The sequence below is a fragment of the Nelusetta ayraudi genome, unplaced genomic scaffold, assembly GCF_046127955.1.
Source record: "Nelusetta ayraudi isolate G7.1 ecotype Tasmania unplaced genomic scaffold, CSIRO-AGI_Nayr_v1 ptg000064l, whole genome shotgun sequence".
NCBI classification, from domain to species: Eukaryota; Metazoa; Chordata; class Actinopteri; order Tetraodontiformes; family Monacanthidae; genus Nelusetta; species Nelusetta ayraudi.
The window spans coordinates 2015212-2032207 of NW_027466114.1; the positions used below are offsets into that span (position 1 = coordinate 2015212).

Sequence of the window (16996 nt, forward strand, 5' to 3'; positions counted from 1 at the left end):
ACTCTTCCTGGATCTGCCGCTGTTTGAATGGGGCATATTTGCATATAAGGGGGCGTGTCATTTTGCGCGCAATGACTCATTTAAATACATTCAAATGAGTCTGGCGCAACCCTGTCGCTCCCTGCGCCTCGGCGCATTTTGCGCCAATTTTCACGTTTGCGTCCTCTGTGGATCGGAATCACCGTTTTTGGCGCCGTTTACACGGATTTTCTGGCGTCAAAGCCGCGCGATCGCTTTGTGGATCTGGCCCTGGAAGTTTTGTACAAACAAGCAATGTGTGTGTGTGTGTGTGTGTGTGTGTGTGTGTGTGTGTGTGTGTGTGTGTGTGTGTGTGTGTGTGTGTGTCACTGGTCAGTGAGGAGTGCTCATGCGTGGAACTCAGTACCGCAGGACATTAAGCTGCTTACAACATACAAGGCTTTCTCAACAAAATGGAAAATGTGTCTTGTCAACACCTACAGCTGCCAACACCAAGAGATGAGCCTGTTGGGATGTTTTTTGAGCTTTCAATCAAATGTTGTGTTGCAATATAATGTAAAGTCTGAGCTTTTCTTCTTCTTCTTTCTGCTTGTTAACTTTATAGTAGGTGTTTGAATGTCAATGTTTTTATTGTGTGCTCTTGGCTCTCTGAACAGCTTGTCATGTATATGTTATATGTTAGTGCCCTGTCCACCGTTCACTCATGTATTTCTCTTGTATATGATTTTTATTGCCCTTTTACATCTTGGCCAGGGGACTGCAGATGAAAACTAGCATTTTGGCTAATTCTGCCTTTTTAACCATGTTTATTCATAAGTTTTATAAAATTGTATTGAGCCCTTTCAAATCAAAATGAAAAAAAAGTGAAATGTGGACTTCAGAATCTGACACTACAGAAAATGTCACCTTGAAATTAAATCCTCAGTCCAAAACTAATGTGTGTTGAAATGATGTTTGGTCACATGACCACTGATGACCTGCTTTAAACTTCAAACATGAACAGAATGAAGTTTTCATATTTCTGGATGTCATTTTGATATGAATCAACCTTCAGTTCAATGTTTATTCAACATGTGTGATGAACTGTGTTTGGTGCTGAAACCATCATCCACTGGTTCCAAACCAGTACTGACCTCAGAGTCTCCAGTTTACAGTCTGGACTCTGCAGAAAACCACTCAGCTCCTTCACTCCTGAATCCTGCAGCTGGCTGTAACTCAGGTCCAGGAGTCTGAGGTGGGAGGGGTTGGACTTCAGAGCTGAGAGCAGCCAATCACAGATGAGCTTTGACAACCTGCACCTCTCCTGAATAAACCTGAATAGAGAATAAATGATGGAGAGTTTATAATGATGGAAAGTTTTTCCAGGGTGTCATCACTCTGAAAATCAAAGTGAAATGTGGACTTCAGAATCTGACACTACAGAAACAGAGAGGGAGGGAGAGAGGGTGAGTGAATGAGCGCTGCAATCTGAAATCTGACCACTAGATGGCAGGATTTTACACACTGTGCCTTTAGACCAGTGGTTCTCAAACTTTTCTCTGTAGCCCCCACCTTGGAGGAAGGAATTTTTCATGCCCCCCACCCAGACAAAATGGTGACTACATTTTTTTTTTTTTCAAATTTACTGAAACAACATAAAAGATGAACATTCCTCTCACCAGCTTTACACATTTCTGCTGTGCAAATAATGTTTGACCTTTGACACTTTTTGTGATATCAAAACCAACATTCTTTTTTTATCATCAACATTCATTTCACATTCAGTTCACTTTTCTCTTCATTTATGAAATCATTTATGTTGTTCAAATAAACCACTTTAGCAAATCACTCTTTGTGGCATCAAATCCTGAACATCACTTTTTAAACAAGAATACTTTGACTGTTCTGCTGTGCAAAGATCTTTTCTGGCAAAGCACTTTTGTAACATCCAATAAAGAAAATGAACTTTTTATCATCAACATTCCCTCTGTTTTCTATCAAGTTATTCTGTTGTGCAAATAACCATTCATTGACTTCACTAATGCAAAAACAATGGAGTTGAATATGTAGATAAAAGAAGAAATGCAGGTATTTGGCAAGAGTAGTGAGAGTGTGTGAGAGTGTGTGAGAGTTACTGTATTAGTGGCTGCAATGGGCCTCTTTTGCTTTGCACAACATCTCACAGTGGGCTTGCAGGCTTGATGCTGCCACTGGCAGATCAGGCTCAATGTGGAGCTTAGCTCTGTACTTAGTCTTCAGTATTGCAACAGCTGAAAAGCCTATTTGACAGGGATGGGATGTGGCCAAAGGAAGCAGAATTCCCACAGCCCTCTGTCCAATGGCAGCACTTTTCCTGGGGACAACCACCTGGCTTCACTGTGAAACAACACAGCTTTGTGTTGTGCTCCCATCTCCTCACAAAGTGCAGAGCATAGCCGCGCTTTCAGGGCTCTTGTTTTGATGAAATTGACCACATCAACACCATCGTTCCGCAGCGACTCGCTGAACGATTCTACAGCCAACAGTGGGCAACAACAGTGAACATAGTGAACACTGGCCACCACTGGACTCCTGAATTCTTCTCTCCGTCCCTGTCAAATATTTGTCTATCCTGTGAACCTGAGCAGCGTTTTTCTGAGCTACAACCTACTGAACACTTTGTGCTCACTGTTCCACCGTGGAAAAGGGCGGAAACAGGTCCCAGTTTCACTCATTTCAAACACAAACCAGTGACTGCAAATTGAAAGTCCAACAGCAGTGAAGTGAAAATCATGACAACAACAACAAGAGTGATACAAGTTGTAGAGTGAAGAGGGTGAACTGACCTCAGAGTCTCCAGTTTACAGTCTGGACTCTGCAGAAAACCACTCAGCTCCTTCACTGATGAATCCTGCAGCTGGTTCCAACTCAGGTCCAGGTGTTTGAGGTGGGAGGGGTTTGACTTCAGAGCTGAGAGCAGCCAATCACAGTTGAGCTCTGACAAACTGCAGTTCTCCAACCTGAATAGAGAATCAATATTTGATTTCTTAAATGGTGTAAATGTCATATTAAGAGTCATTTCTCCCTGTTGATGATCCAGATGTGCAGCTGTTCAGATCACTGAGTCATTCCCTCAAAGGAGTCATTGTGCCAGTGTGTTGTCAACACAATAACAAGAGCAGTGTGTCAGTCAGTGTGCAGCCAATCAGCAGTGAAGATGGAAAATAATCAGTGAGTCCTTTGTGTGCTTGTGGCTGTTTTCAGTCATCAGAGTCTCGTTACAAGTCAAACACATTCAAAGGACAAGATGAAGAAATACTGCTGCACTATTAATCTGCCTTTAATATTTCTTCACAGGATCTTCTGCTCAGTCATGTGACCTTCATCACCAATCAACAACTTCCATTGAGCTCCAAAGTGACTGGAGACATTTTCCACACTTTCTTCCACCATCCAAAGTCTTTTCTGGCTGCAGATTGTTGACATGAAAATATCAACAACATCCACTTTGTCTAGATGAGTCTTTAATATCTGCTTCAAAGTCTTCACACTGAGCAGCGTTACACACCAGTTGTCATCTGCTGACACACACTGTCCACCAGTAGAAAGCAGGAACTGACCTGAGAACTTCCAGTCTGCAGTTGGGACTCTGCAGTCCAGCACAGAGCAGCTTCACTCCAGGATCCTTCAGGATGGTGGTACTCAGGTCCAGGAGTGTGAGGTGGGAGGGGCTGGACTGCAGAGCTGAAGACACCACTGCACACTCAAGCTCTGAGAGTTCATGACTGAATGAAGGAGAGCAGAGTGAGAAGTTGCTGCTTCCATCATCATCACCATCATCATCATCATCACCCTGATCATCATCATCACCCTGATCATCATCATCACCCTGATCATCATCATCACCACCATCATCACCATCATCATCTTCATCACCATCATCATCACCATCATCACCATCATCTTCATCATCTTCATCATCACCACCACCATCATCACCATCATCATCATCAGCAGCTTCATCATCATCATCATCTTCATCATCATCTTCATCACCACCATTATCACCATCACCATCATCATCTTCATCGTGAATGATTGAATAGTTGATTTTTGTTGACAGTGTAAATTCAATCAATCTTGTGCAATCAACTGACAACAATGAAAAAGAAGCTTCCAAAACAAATGTGTACATTATAAAGACTCACAACAACAAAAACATAACAACTGTGTGAAGGAAAAAGCAGCAGGCTGAAGCCCAAGCTGATTCTTGCCTCTCCTATACAGTCCATAAGATTAGCTGGAATAATTAGTCAGACAAAATCAAAAAGGAAAAAAAGAGAAACGCAACTCAACAAAATATGCTTGACATTATTCCTCATCATTGACTCACAATTCAATCATTTATCCTCATCATCATCAAGTATTTTGCCCTTCAAGATTTTTTCAACTCAACAAAGAAGCACACATTTTCAAATGGTCACTGATCCCATTCCAAAATGGAACTCCCAAAAAAGAAAGACATCTATATTTAACAATGCTTCTCACCTTCCATCATTCAAAGACACTCAACCCTCTGAACATGGATTGATTTTCTCTCACTTTAAAAAACTTATAACATTACAACATATACAATATTTTCATTCTCTCCTGGAAATAGTATTTCTAATGTTTTCAAGTCCACTATATCTATGAATTGGAAGATCTTTGACTATCAATCATTGATTTGTGCTTTAGGGAACTTTATTTATTATTCTGACAACTCTTTTCTGTAGTTGAATTATTATTATAACTATTTACCCAGGTTTGTCCCTTTCAGATCCAAGATCTCTTTTACAAGAGAGACCTGGCCAAGAATGACAGCACATAGAGTTTCAACACACACACACACACACACACATAGGGGTAGATCCTCAAAAAAGGGCAATTTGCGCCACAGATGCGGGGATCCACAAAGGTTTTTGCGCTAATGACATGCAGGTGCAAACACGCCCACGAATGCGGCACCTGAAACGGGTGCGAATGTTGCGGTCTGGCAACCTGAGAGCAGTTTGCGCCAAAGGTTGTTGGTGAGTGCGTGTGTTTGACAGTGAAACTCTGCTGGGATAAACGCTCCTGTGCTCCTGGCATTACGATGCAAGACACGTTAGTCACCAACACCTGAGTACCATTTGTATTTTTCATAGCCGATCTAAAATATTGGCGTATATACTGTAGTCTATGCCGATCTATATATAAGATTTGGGGAGCTATATATATATTTCAGGCTTTTCAGAGAGGAAAGTTTCACTCAGAAGCCAGAAACACTTTGACAGACAGAAGCTGCTCCTGGTTTTGGCCGGCGGTGTTTGCGTCTGTAAAACTGCGTGCGGACACGAGCGCAAACTCTTCCTGGATCTGCCGCTGTTTGAATGAGGCATATTTGCATAGAAGGGGGCGTGTCATTTTGCGCGCAATGACTCATTTCAATACATTCAAATGAATCTGGCGCAACCCTGCCGCTACCTGCGCCTCGGCGCATTTTGTGCCGCTTTGTGGATCTGGCCCACAGTGTTTACGTACCCTCCTAAACGTATCACAGCCTTCCTGCAGTTCCTCACAGCTGGAATCAGTCTCAATATTCCCTCCATGGTTGTGTTGTACTTGTTGAGGTCCAACTCCTCAAGAACCTCCTCTGACATCTGCAGCATGTAGGCCAGAGCTGAACACTGGATGGCTGGGAGTTCCTTCTCTGATCTGTTCTCTGACTGCAGGAACTCTTGGACCTCCTGATGCACTGACTGATCCTTCACCTCCAGCAGACAGTGGAAGATGTTGATGCTTCTGTCAGGAGAAATATTACGAGTGTTCATCTCCTTCAGGTTGTTGATGACCTTCTGTAAGGTTTCTGGATGGTTGTCAGTGAGACCCAGCAGTCCTCCTAAGAGACTGTGGTTGTATTCCAGACTGAGTCCATGGAGAAAGCGAACAAACAAGTCCAGGTGACCGTTTGGACTCTGCAGGGAATTCTCCATAATCTTCTTCAGGAAATCATCCAGGGTGTCCAAGGTTTGGTTAGGATTAGGGCCTTCTTCTATATATTTTTGTGATGTCCCTGCTTTTGAGTCTTTGAGGAAATCCTGAAGAACCTCCTTCTTCCTGTTGGTGTGACAGTGAAAGCTGTAGACTGCAGCCAGAAACTCCTGGACACTCAGATGAACGAAGCAGTAGACAGTTTTGTGGAAGATCACACTCTCTCTTCTGAAGATCTCTGTACAAACTCCTGAGTACACAGAGGCGTCAGTCACACTGAGACCACACTTCTCCAGGTCTTCACTGTAGAACATGATGTCTCCACTCTCCAGATGTTCAAATGCCAGCTGGCCCAGCTTCAGAAGAAGCTCCCTGTCAGCCTCCGTCGGCTCCTGTGGACCTCCTCCATACTTGTGCTGCTTCCTCTTGGTCTGGACCAGCAGGAAGTGTGAGTACATGTCAGTCAGGGTCTTGGGCAGCTCTCCTCTCTGTTCTGAGCTCAACATGCTCTCCAGAACTGTGGCAGTGATCCAGCAGAAGACCGGGATCTCACACATGATGTGGAGGCTCCTGGAGGCCTTGATGTGGGAGATGATCCTGCTGGACACATCTTCTCTATCTCTGAACCTCCTCCTGAAATACTCCTCCTTCTGGTCATCGGTGAAGCCTCGTACTTCTGTCAGCCTGTCCACACATGACGGAGGGATGTGATTGGCTGCTGCAGGTCTGGAAGTTATCCACAGCAGAGCCGAGGGAAGCAGATCTCCTCTGATCAGGTTTGTTAGCAGGACGCTGACTGACTTCTTCTGAGTGACGTCAGTCACCACCTGGTTGTCCTCAAAGTCCAGAGCCAGTCTGCTTTCATCCAGGCCGTCCAAGATGAAGAGAAGTTTGCAGACATGCAGCTGCTCTGCTGTGAGCTTCTCTAACGTTGGATGGAAAACATGGAGCAGCTCCAGAAGACTGTAGTGCTGCTCTTTGACCAAGTTGAGCTCCCTGAATGAGAGAGGAAGCACCAGATGAAGGTCCTGGTTCTCCAGGCCCTGGGCCCAGTCCAGAGTGAACTTCTGCACTGAGAAGGTTTTTCCAACCCCAGCGACACCGTTGGTCAGCACCACTCTGACTCTGAGTCCCTGCTGCTCAGGTGAGGCTTCAAAGATCTGGCTGCACCTGATTGGACGGTCGTGGAGGATCTTCTTGGTCTCCAGCTGCCTGACCTCATGCTCTCTGTTGACCTCCTCACTCAGTCCCTCAGTGATGTAGAGCTCAGTGTAGATGCTGTTGAGGAGGGTTTGACTTCCTGCTTCTTCACCTTCAGTTACACGTTCACATCTCCTCTCCAGACTGATCTTCTGCTGCTGTAGAAGCTCCTGCAGACCATCATCAGCCTCTGGAGCTGAGAAAAGGTTGGAGAAGAAAACATCAGTGTGACAGTGTGAGCATCATTTTCTCTCCACAACTTGAAGCTGCTGTGGTGAAGCTGCTGTGTGACTGTTTGCTCTCAACGTCCCTCAGTGAATCTTCTCACTGGAGGTCCTGAAGGATCTCAGAGGCAAAGTGAAGGAGGTGCAGGTGGACAGTCTTACTGTGAGCAGTCTTGGTGTGACTGGCAGGTTGCAGTGTTGATGGAGCAGACTGGTCCCAGTATGACCTGGTGGACACTGGGTCAGTCAGGACGTCGCAGCCTACACCACTGCTCCTCCTCCTGTGGAGAAGTTTGGGTTTGACTGGTCAGTTGGACAGTTTGGATGAAAGTTTTTAGTCTTGAACACATTTTTCCTGTTACTGAAGTTTTGATTCTTCTGGAATACTAAATTACATGAAACACTCAACAAGATAAAGTTTAGGCTTTTATTTTGAAATGACTTGGTCAAGCTGTCTGTTCTAGAAGCACAGAGTGTCTTTTCCTCTGAAACACAAACAGTCAAAACTAGGCCTGTCACGATAACAAATTTTGCTGGACGATAATTGTGCTACAAATTATTGCCGATAAACGATATTATTGACACCATTTCTTTTAAATCATATATAATGATAATATATGACATAATAATGCAAGTACACCATGTCAAAAGCAATAAACTTTAATTTCTCCAGATTAAGAGGTTGCAAATAAGATGAACAAACATAATAAACATAAAGGACACCAAGAAAACAATAAAAATAAAATGGACTCACATTCTGTTTTTATCAAAAATAGCACTTAAAAACCACAATAACAACTAAAAACAATTCAAAAAAAAAGGAAAAAAAGAAAGAAGGACTTTGACGCTGTCTGTAAGCGCGCACCATTTTGCGCTGTTTTTTTTTTATATTTGCTTTGCTTACCGAACGCTTCAGTCAGCGTTGCCTGTCGGGACGGTGGCTCCGCGGAACCTCGGGCGGTACTTTATTTTTTTCACAGTTGGGAAAACTGGAGGGGATGATTGTGCTGGAGGTGCGCGTGCATGTTCATCGTATTCCCTTTCTTCACCACCACTACTTTCGAACAAATGCGACATATCGGTTCGCCCGTGTTCATGGGATCACCTCGTTCGTTTCGTTTGAAGCCGAAATGTTCCCATACTGGCACTTACTGTGTCTCAGAAGGTCCAGGTTCATTACTGAAGAGTGGAGGGAGACGTATGGACCGGTCACTCTTCAGAGACACCATGCTGGACCCTGGAGACTCTGACCTCCGTCTCTGTCCCTGAACTCTGCAACACAAACATGTCTTGAGTCAAAAACATCAATCTTTCATCAATTGTCTGCTGATAAACATTAAAGACAAACTGCTGCTCAGATTGAGGAGCTGCAGCAGCAACAGTGATGCTGCTCTTTATCTCTAGATGGTCTTCAGGAAAAGTGAAGAACTGAGAAGGTGAAGAGTCAGGACGGTCGGGGTTGCTGACCAGTCAACCAGTAAATCAGTTGACCAGTCAACCAGTCGACCAGTCAAACCAGTCAGAGGTCACTGGGTCAATGCCACCATGAAGGTGGTTTTCTGAACCAGTCTGGCAGGAAGATCAGAATCCCTTGACAGTCAATCAAGTGTCAATAACTGATGACTATTGACTCAATGATCCGATTAGAGTCAATATGAAACTGACTTTATTCTTCCAATCTTCATGAGATCAAACTGCTAGTTCACCCCATTATTATTCAGAATGCTATAGTCATAATAGTAATAGATTAGTAATAATCTACCATTCCTCCTTCTCCTTCCCTCACCTCCTGCTGCTACAGCTAAGACTCGCATTATAAACTGAGAGAAAAGAAAAATTACAATACTGAAAGCAATGATTTCTGATCCGCCTCACAGTTTTCAGTCAGTGATGGTGTCTGTGACCAGAGTGTTCTTACTGTGTCTCAGAAGGTCCAGGTTCATGACTGAAGACTGGAGGGAGACTTTTGGAGTGGCCACTCTTCAGAGACACCATGCTGGGCCCTGGAGACTCTGCTCTGACTTCTTCTCCATCCATCTCCTGAACTGGAGTCAGTCTGAGGTGAAACACAGCAGTTCTACTGTGAGCTCACAACACAGTGCAGAACTTCACTGCAGTAGGAGAGTGCAGGACAGGAGCCAGCAGACACTGGAGTTCTGCTCCTCTGACCACACCAGGCATTATGATCACCACTGGACACAATGACAACAACACACTGAGCTGCTTTACTCTGAACGAGACTTCAGATGAAGATGTTGTCACTGGATGGTTCCACTAGAGGGCAGTAGTGCACCACCCCAGGAGACTCCTCACTCAAGTTCAGAACATTCTGATGGAGCCATTCAAAATAAAGTACCTCAAAAGTTTTTTTTTGTTTGTTTTTTTGTTTTTTTTGTTTTTTACTATTTCATTATATATATAGTTATATTTAATTATATATATATAATTATATAGTAATTAATAACTTCATATTAATATTTTGTGGTAATTCCTAGTTGTCACTTGATGATTCACCTTCAGGGTGGTAGGGCTCAGAAGTCTGGTTCTGTTCACTATCATCAGATTTAAAGTCTATTATTGATGGCACTTAATCGCTGAGTGAATGAGAGAGAACATCTGAAATAAAGAATAATAAACATAAAAAATGCCAATTTTTGGATGAGCTTTATTCTGAAACGCTCCATCAGAAATTTGTGAAATTCAGTGAGGGTGTTCCTGGGGTGGTTCCCTAGCACCCTGAAGTGGAATGATGGCGTGACAATTAGGAATTCTCCAATAATGTTCATCTGAAACCAAGTACAGCGAAAAGCGATTCGATCTCGTTTCCCCATTGAGTACAATGACTACCGTAATACCTGGTGCACACGGAGCAAGCAAAACGCGAGTGCCTGCTGGCTCGACCGCTTTTTTCGAACTGTCGGTTGGCTTGACCGCAGTGGTCTTTTCCCGGAGCGATTGTCTGTCGAATTTCACCGCGGTGCCGTGTCATGTGTCTCGTGACAAATAAAATCTTTGATTGTTAGCGGCTTAACGGGCCACGTTGGGCCGCTGGGAAAGGAGATACTAGCAAAGAACACCTCACCCGACCGCTTCACTTCTGCTTCTGCTAAAGACTGCGTCAACACAAAGTGGAGTCAGACTGTTAACAACTTTAACTTTCGGTTTCTCTTCCTGCTTCTTGATGGCTGCTCCTCACACTGGAGGAGGAAGGTTTACAAGCAAAGACTGGCGAGGTGTCTCTAATAAAGTGGCCAGTGCTCATCAACACTGATGCTCGTCACTGATTCAGGGCTTTTATTTCAACAACTGTCTCACATCTCAACCAAACTAACAGCCACAGTGCGAGTGGGCGCTGTAACATGGACGTGATGTCACAACACAGTGAGTGACGACCAGTCAGCTGTTTCTCCCTGCGGAGAGCAGCTGTAAAAAAAAATACTTTTATTTATGCAACCCCCTGGTGATAGTTTTTGTTGCTATTGTTTGTTTTTTGGGGGTGGTTTTGTATTGTTTTGCGCAATTATTAAAAAAAAAAAAAAAAAAAAAAAAAGATTAACTAACTTCCGGCGTTGAGTTACGGTCTTGAGTTCCGGTATAGAAGATATAGCGGAGCCCATGTCCGGCAATAGTTTTTGTTGCTATTGTTTTTTGTTTTTGTTTTTGTTTGTTTTTGGGTTTTTTTGTACTGTTTTGCGCAATTATTAAAAAATACATAAAAAAAAAAAAAAAAAAAAAAAAGATCAACTAACTTCCAGCGTTGAGTTCCGGTGTGGAGTCATGGGGTTAGAGTAATGGCGGCACCCATGTGTCTGCAGTTGGGTACTCTTGCAAGGGGGTTGGACTCAAGACCGGAACTCAACGCCGGAAGTTAGTTGATCTTTTTTTTATTTTTTTTATTATTTTTTTTTATTTTTTTTTAATAATTGCGTAAAACAGTACAAAAAAACAATAGCAACAAAAACTATCACCAGGGGGTTGCATACATAAAAGTATTTTTACGGTTTGCACGATAAAAAATAATTGTAGAAGGCAGATAGATTCGAGAGGCACCGAAATGCAGGGACATGTTCGGTACTCTTGTGGGGCTACGAAGGGCAGCAGCAGCAGCCGTAGCGCTAGCAGGAGGAGCAAGAGAGGCAGCGCCAGCCGACACACCCTACGCAGTAGTGAGGGCCTCTGCAGGGAGCAGCACAACCACTGGTCACACAGGGTATTACAACACGGAATCCCAGGAGTGGCCAAATATTAACACTGAAAAACAATCAGTTCAGTGAGAGCTGATGACTGAAATATTTTCTAATCAGAAATATTCTGTTACCTTCTGCACCTTTGACAGGACGAGCAGCACCTCTGCTTTGGCTCCAACTTTCTGGAGGACAGAAGATGAAGAACCACTTGGAACAACTTTGCAACTGCTGGCACAAATCAAATCAAATCAGCACCTTTTGTAGACTGAAATGCAACACAAGGTGCTCCACAACACAACACAGAGAGGTAGTTAACACAAGAACACACACATGGCAATAGTCCAGCCATGGGCACACTGTGGCCCGGGGGTCATATCTGACCTGCGTCACGTCCTTCAGCTTGGACCTGTGGAGCATCCAGCGGTGGCGCAGGTCCTCCAGGTCCTGCTGAGAACCTTCAGCCTGGCTGGAGGTTCTGGGTACCGGAGCAGCAGCTGGAACTGCTAATGACCCCAGGCTGCTCTGCTCCTCAGAGCCTGTAAAGGCGCCGTAGTACACACCTTCAGGTTACAGACAGCTTCGCCTCCTTTGTTTTAGCCATTTACTTCGGCCTGTGCGGCCAAATTGAATGGTACGTTTCCAGTAAATGGCCAATATTAGTGAAAAGCTACAAGTTATTACATGAACGTCATGTCGAGAAAAATAAGTATACACATAATAGACAGAATAAAGAGTGACCAGGTGGTGGGGTATGTAGGCTGTATAATATGGACCTGTGCAGAATAGTGCTCTGATGTTGGTGACGGTGTAATCAGTGGCAGCAGGCAGGTGGGGGGAGGGGGAGGGGGGGTTAACTGGCGTTTAACAGTCTGATGGCCAGGGGGAAGTAACTGTTGGTGAATCTGGTTGTTCTGCAGCGGATGCAGAACCTTCTGCAGATGCCAGACGGGAGAACAGGGTGGGTGGGGTCGGACAGGCACCGGCTATCTGCAGTGTCTTTTTGATTCATATAGTTTTACTTCTCTTTGCTTTGTAGTGTTGTTGTTACGATGAAAATGTCCCCAATGTGGGATTAACAAAGGCTTCTATTCCGTTCTAGTTTGTGTTCCTTTCTAGTCTATGGTTGGAGCGCCCTCTGCTGCATTGCAGGCGGAACTGCAGTAACAGCAGCGGTAAGTGAAACAGCAGCGGTATTAATACAATAATGATGTCAGAATTCAGAGGTCAAACAGCTCCACCTTGAGCGACAACAACATCATTTCACTCATTGACCTTCATTGAAAACTGAAAAGGCTAATATGACAATAAGACGCATCAACAATAACAATGCTATGACGCTTCTTATCCAAAAAACAATAAAAATTAACTTTGATTCATTAATACAGTGTAAACACGTTATTTGTGATTGCAAGTTTATTCCAGAATTCTTAACTGATCTTAAGTAGATTTTGTTTTCAAGGTATCTGTTCTTTACTTGAGTATTATTTTTTTTCACAACTTTTTGCTACGACTACTTTCATTAAGCACTTTACTGCCACGTGAGGAAAAAGAACAGGGCTCAGAATGACGTAATTGCATGAAAGGTTTCACGTCAAAACAAAACTTTCTAGAAATAGCGTGAGTTTTATGTAAAAAGTGAAACTTTTACAAAATAACTTGATCATTTCATGTGAAATCGCGAACATTTTAACGTTGAAAGGTGAAACTTTCACTAAATAGTCTGACATACATTTTACGCCAGACTATTCCCATAATATCAATTTGACCGGAGGGGAACAACCTCCTCAACCTTCCCCCAAAAACATCACTACACCTCCCATGATGCCTTGCGCCAACGCTACACAACGCAGGCTATTTGTATATCGAGACAGAACCTCACTAAAACAGAGCAAATTTATTGACAAAACATTGTTTTTGAAGGTGAAACTTTGTTGACATGTTTTCCTCCAGTCACGGCTGCACAAAACATATTAATTCAACACATTTTAAATCACCTGGTAATGACAGAACATCAACAGCAAACATCTGACGTAGCATCTTCATCGTGAGTCGGTTGAATCAGGAGGTTCCTGTGACACTTCTGACAGTCCAAGAAGCACAAAGATGAAAAAAATATCCAATAAGGATGAAGTTGGTTTTTACAACAATCTTCCCAACATGACCAATCGTGTGTTCTCACTAAGTTTAAATAACAAAAATAGACAGTTTGCAAATATGAATAATTCAGTTAATGTCTAATTGGTTTTGAAGTTAATGATGAATTTCAGAAAACATTGGCTGACTGAAAGATAAATGTTAAGTTTTGAAGTGAGTCAGTGAGTTTGGTTTGTCTTTTCTCTCCAAAATAAATGGCTTACGAAAGCAAAAAAACAAAACAAAAAAATAATCATTGTCATTTCTACATGATTGATTGAAGACATTTTTCCATCGTTTTTATAACCGGTTTCAAATCATTTTCAAACATGTGATTTTCAATTCTAGACTCAAAACGCCCTGAACATCTGTGAGGCAAAGACCCCTCCTGTTAGCAACAAGCGTTGCTTCAACCTGGTGTCCTTCTCAAACCTTACTGAGAAATCTCTCTCACACATCCTGATGTCAGCAGTTTTCGGACCACCAGCCTCTCCAACACTGAAATATGGGAAGAGTTTCTCAGTGAAAGTGTCTTTGTAAGTGTAGATGTGAGTCTTGTCCACAGCGTCATAGAAGGAAACCTTCCCCTGGTCAAAGTCCAGCTGGACTCTGAGTCTCTCCACACTCTTCTTCACCGTGACAATGACATTAGGGTATTTTCCATTTTTATGGCGTAAACACCAGAGCCCATATTTTGGTGAGACATATATCTCACCCTTCCAGTCAACTGACTCTTTAGCGACACCTACAATCCAGTCTGGATGATCTCCCACCTCCACCTCCCAGCTGTGTTGTCCTGAGTTGAGACCTTGGCAACCCAGAACACTGATATATCTCGTGTGTCTCTCTGGATTATAAGGAAGCTGCTGAGATGTTTCTACATATCTCACACTGGTAAGGTCATCAGACAGGTGGAGGCAGTAGTTTGCTGTGTTTGGGTCCAGGATGATGGGACTGAAGTGGACCTGGTCTTTCATCTTCTGCCACACTGTGAAGGACAGGTTGCCCAGGTGTTTGGCCACGTTGATCAGTGCTCCTGGGAGCAGCTGTGGCAGCTGTGGCTCTGACCGGGAGCACTGGTCTCTGTCTCTGCTCTGAAGGCCTTTATACCTGTTGAGGAAGACCATGGTGTCCTCCTGCTGCAGCTCCTCCTCGACAGCAGTGATGGTGCTGGACAGAGACAAGACAGGACAGAGACAAGACATCTTCTCCTGAATCTTCTCAAATCTCTCTGATCACAGTCTTCCTCTTCTGCTCCTCTTCCTCCCTCAGAGCCGCCAGTCTGGACTCCTCTTCCTCTCTCAGGAAGAGGCGGCGCTTGTCAAACTCTACTCTGATCTGCTTCTCTGTGGACGACGCCTGCTCCTCCCAGTGTTCAATCACTTCTTTGAATTTTAACTCAATTTCTCCGTATTTCTTCTTCTTGTCCTTTGTCTTTGTCCTGCTTCTTCCACAGGAACCACCTTGTGACCCTGGTGGGGAGAACACTCACAGACAGAGCACAGAGCTTTCTGCTCATCCTCACAGAACATTATGGACTCTTCTTTGTTTTTGCACAGCAGCACCTTCACTTCTTCCACTGTCTCAGACGATCCAGACTGCTGGCCGTCAGCCAGCGACTCAGCCAGTTGCTCCAGTACAAAGTTTGGCAGCAGAATATCCATTGAGGAGTTTCTTCTACATATGGGACAGTTTTTGCTGTTATTGTTCTCCCAGAAGGTCTGCAGACACTTGGAGCAGAAGCTGTGGTTGCAGCTCAGAGTCACTGGGTCTTTGAAAGTCTCTAAACAAACTGAACAGGCCAGTAAACTTTCTACACGAGCTAATTTCTCTGCCATTTCAGCAGATGTTCCTCCGAGCCAGATGGATTGAAATATTTATTTCCAGTTGGGAAAGTCAGACTCACCACTCAGTCTGTGTCCTGTGGAACTGGAGATAAAAAAAAAACAAAAAAAAAACAACATCCAATTGTTTTGCTCAAAGCAGATACTCTGCAATGCCAGCTAATGGCGTCTCAGCTCCTTGTAACAAGAAGAGTTCTCATCAAACCTTCCGCCTCAATAAATGACGCCTGCAGGTGGGGCTGTGCAGTTGATGTTGCAGTTGTCGGTGCTTTATTAAGGCGACAGTCCTCTTGACTGTCTGAGGCTCCTTATATACTGTGGAAAACAAGTAAACAAGCAGTATTTTATACCCCCATCCATCCATCCATCAATCTTCTGCCGCTTATCCGGGGTCGGGTCGCGGGGGCAGCAGCCTTAGCAGAGATGCCCAGACCTCCCTGGCCCCAGTCACTTCCCCCCACCTCATTCAGCGGGACCAAAAGGCGTTCCCCCTGGCCAGCAGAGAGACCTAGTCCCTCTGGGGGGTCCTGGGTCTTCTTCAGGGTCTCTTCCTGGTGGGACAGAACACCTTTCCAGGATAACCTAGATAAAGACATTAATAAAAGTGTATAATTGCAGTAGAATCAAATTAATTTGGTGTTCCTCCCTTTAGAATGGTTCTCACATTTTCATAAGAATCTCCATACATCAATCAGGGCCTTGCACCGCTATATTTCTAAGGAAGCCTGGTGTAGACAATCCAGCTGCCTTTCCTACTTTCTGGGTCCGCAGAAGCCAGCAACACACTCAAAAGGTAAAAGCACGTATTGCGGCTAACTGGCGATCGATAAATAAATAAGCCTCCGTTGGTTAAACGAGGGGTTAATTGTTGACGCACACGCAAAAATAAGTCCAGTCTGGCTTCGAGGTTCCTTTTTATTCACTTTATTCTTTATCACAATGACCTCCGACGCTCACCCCACCACACCAAGCCATCCGAGGCGCACAGGTGAATGTCATTAAATAGCGTTGTGGCTACACCCCACAGTGACACACACACCCCCTATCCAGGTGTTAAAGAAGTGCGCTCACAAATATAAACATTAGAAACTCACGGCTAGGGATGGGCGATATGGACTAAAAGTTTTATCACAATAATTTCTGGCATTTATTGCGATAACGATAAAAGTGACGCTAAAAAATATAAAACAATTCAACTCCATGTTTTGGGATTTTTTTTAAAAAAATTTTTTAAACTGCATATATTTGAAACCGCACTCGGAAAAAAAAAAAAAACGCGTAAATAAATAAATAAATAAATAAACAAATAAAATCCCGATTGCACGGATACGCGGCTGGAAACGACTGACAGTGATGTAGTACCTATGCCCGGCCTGGTGTGGCGCCGCAAGTTTATTCCTTGAAGGCGCCTGAAGCGCGCCGTGTTTGCAGAAGCGATGGCTCGCTTAAAAACAAGCGC

General features: G+C 43.8%; 1 protein-coding gene, 1 long non-coding RNA gene and 1 pseudogene across 2 annotated transcripts in view; 1 reads left to right on the forward strand and 2 right to left on the reverse strand.

Moving 5' to 3' along the window:
• The window catches only part of LOC142898370 (NLR family CARD domain-containing protein 3-like), a 417525-nt gene extending 407083 nt beyond the window's left edge, over positions 1 to 10442 (reverse strand). The window contains exons 1-8 of the mRNA XM_076041306.1: positions 9839 to 10442; positions 9292 to 9429; positions 8526 to 8645; positions 7536 to 7654; positions 5500 to 7345; positions 3558 to 3722; positions 2784 to 2957; positions 1113 to 1292 (exon numbers count right to left, since the gene is read on the reverse strand). Of these exons, the coding sequence (XP_075897421.1) occupies positions 1113 to 1292; positions 2784 to 2957; positions 3558 to 3722; positions 5500 to 7345; positions 7536 to 7654; positions 8526 to 8645; positions 9292 to 9429; positions 9839 to 9843 (2747 nt within the window). The 5' untranslated portion in view covers positions 9844 to 10442. The remainder of the gene's footprint in view (positions 1 to 1112; positions 1293 to 2783; positions 2958 to 3557; positions 3723 to 5499; positions 7346 to 7535; positions 7655 to 8525; positions 8646 to 9291; positions 9430 to 9838) is intronic.
• A 3577-nt stretch (positions 10443 to 14019) lies between these two features.
• On the reverse strand, positions 14020 to 15934 carry LOC142898400 (nuclear factor 7, brain-like; annotated as a pseudogene).
• Positions 15935 to 16415: 481 nt separating this feature from the next.
• LOC142898414 (uncharacterized) lies at positions 16416 to 16704 on the forward strand. Its single transcript, XR_012928587.1, has 2 exons — positions 16416 to 16598; positions 16638 to 16704. It is a non-coding gene; the product is annotated as an uncharacterized LOC142898414 (long non-coding RNA).
• The last annotated feature ends 292 nt before the right edge of the window (positions 16705 to 16996 follow it).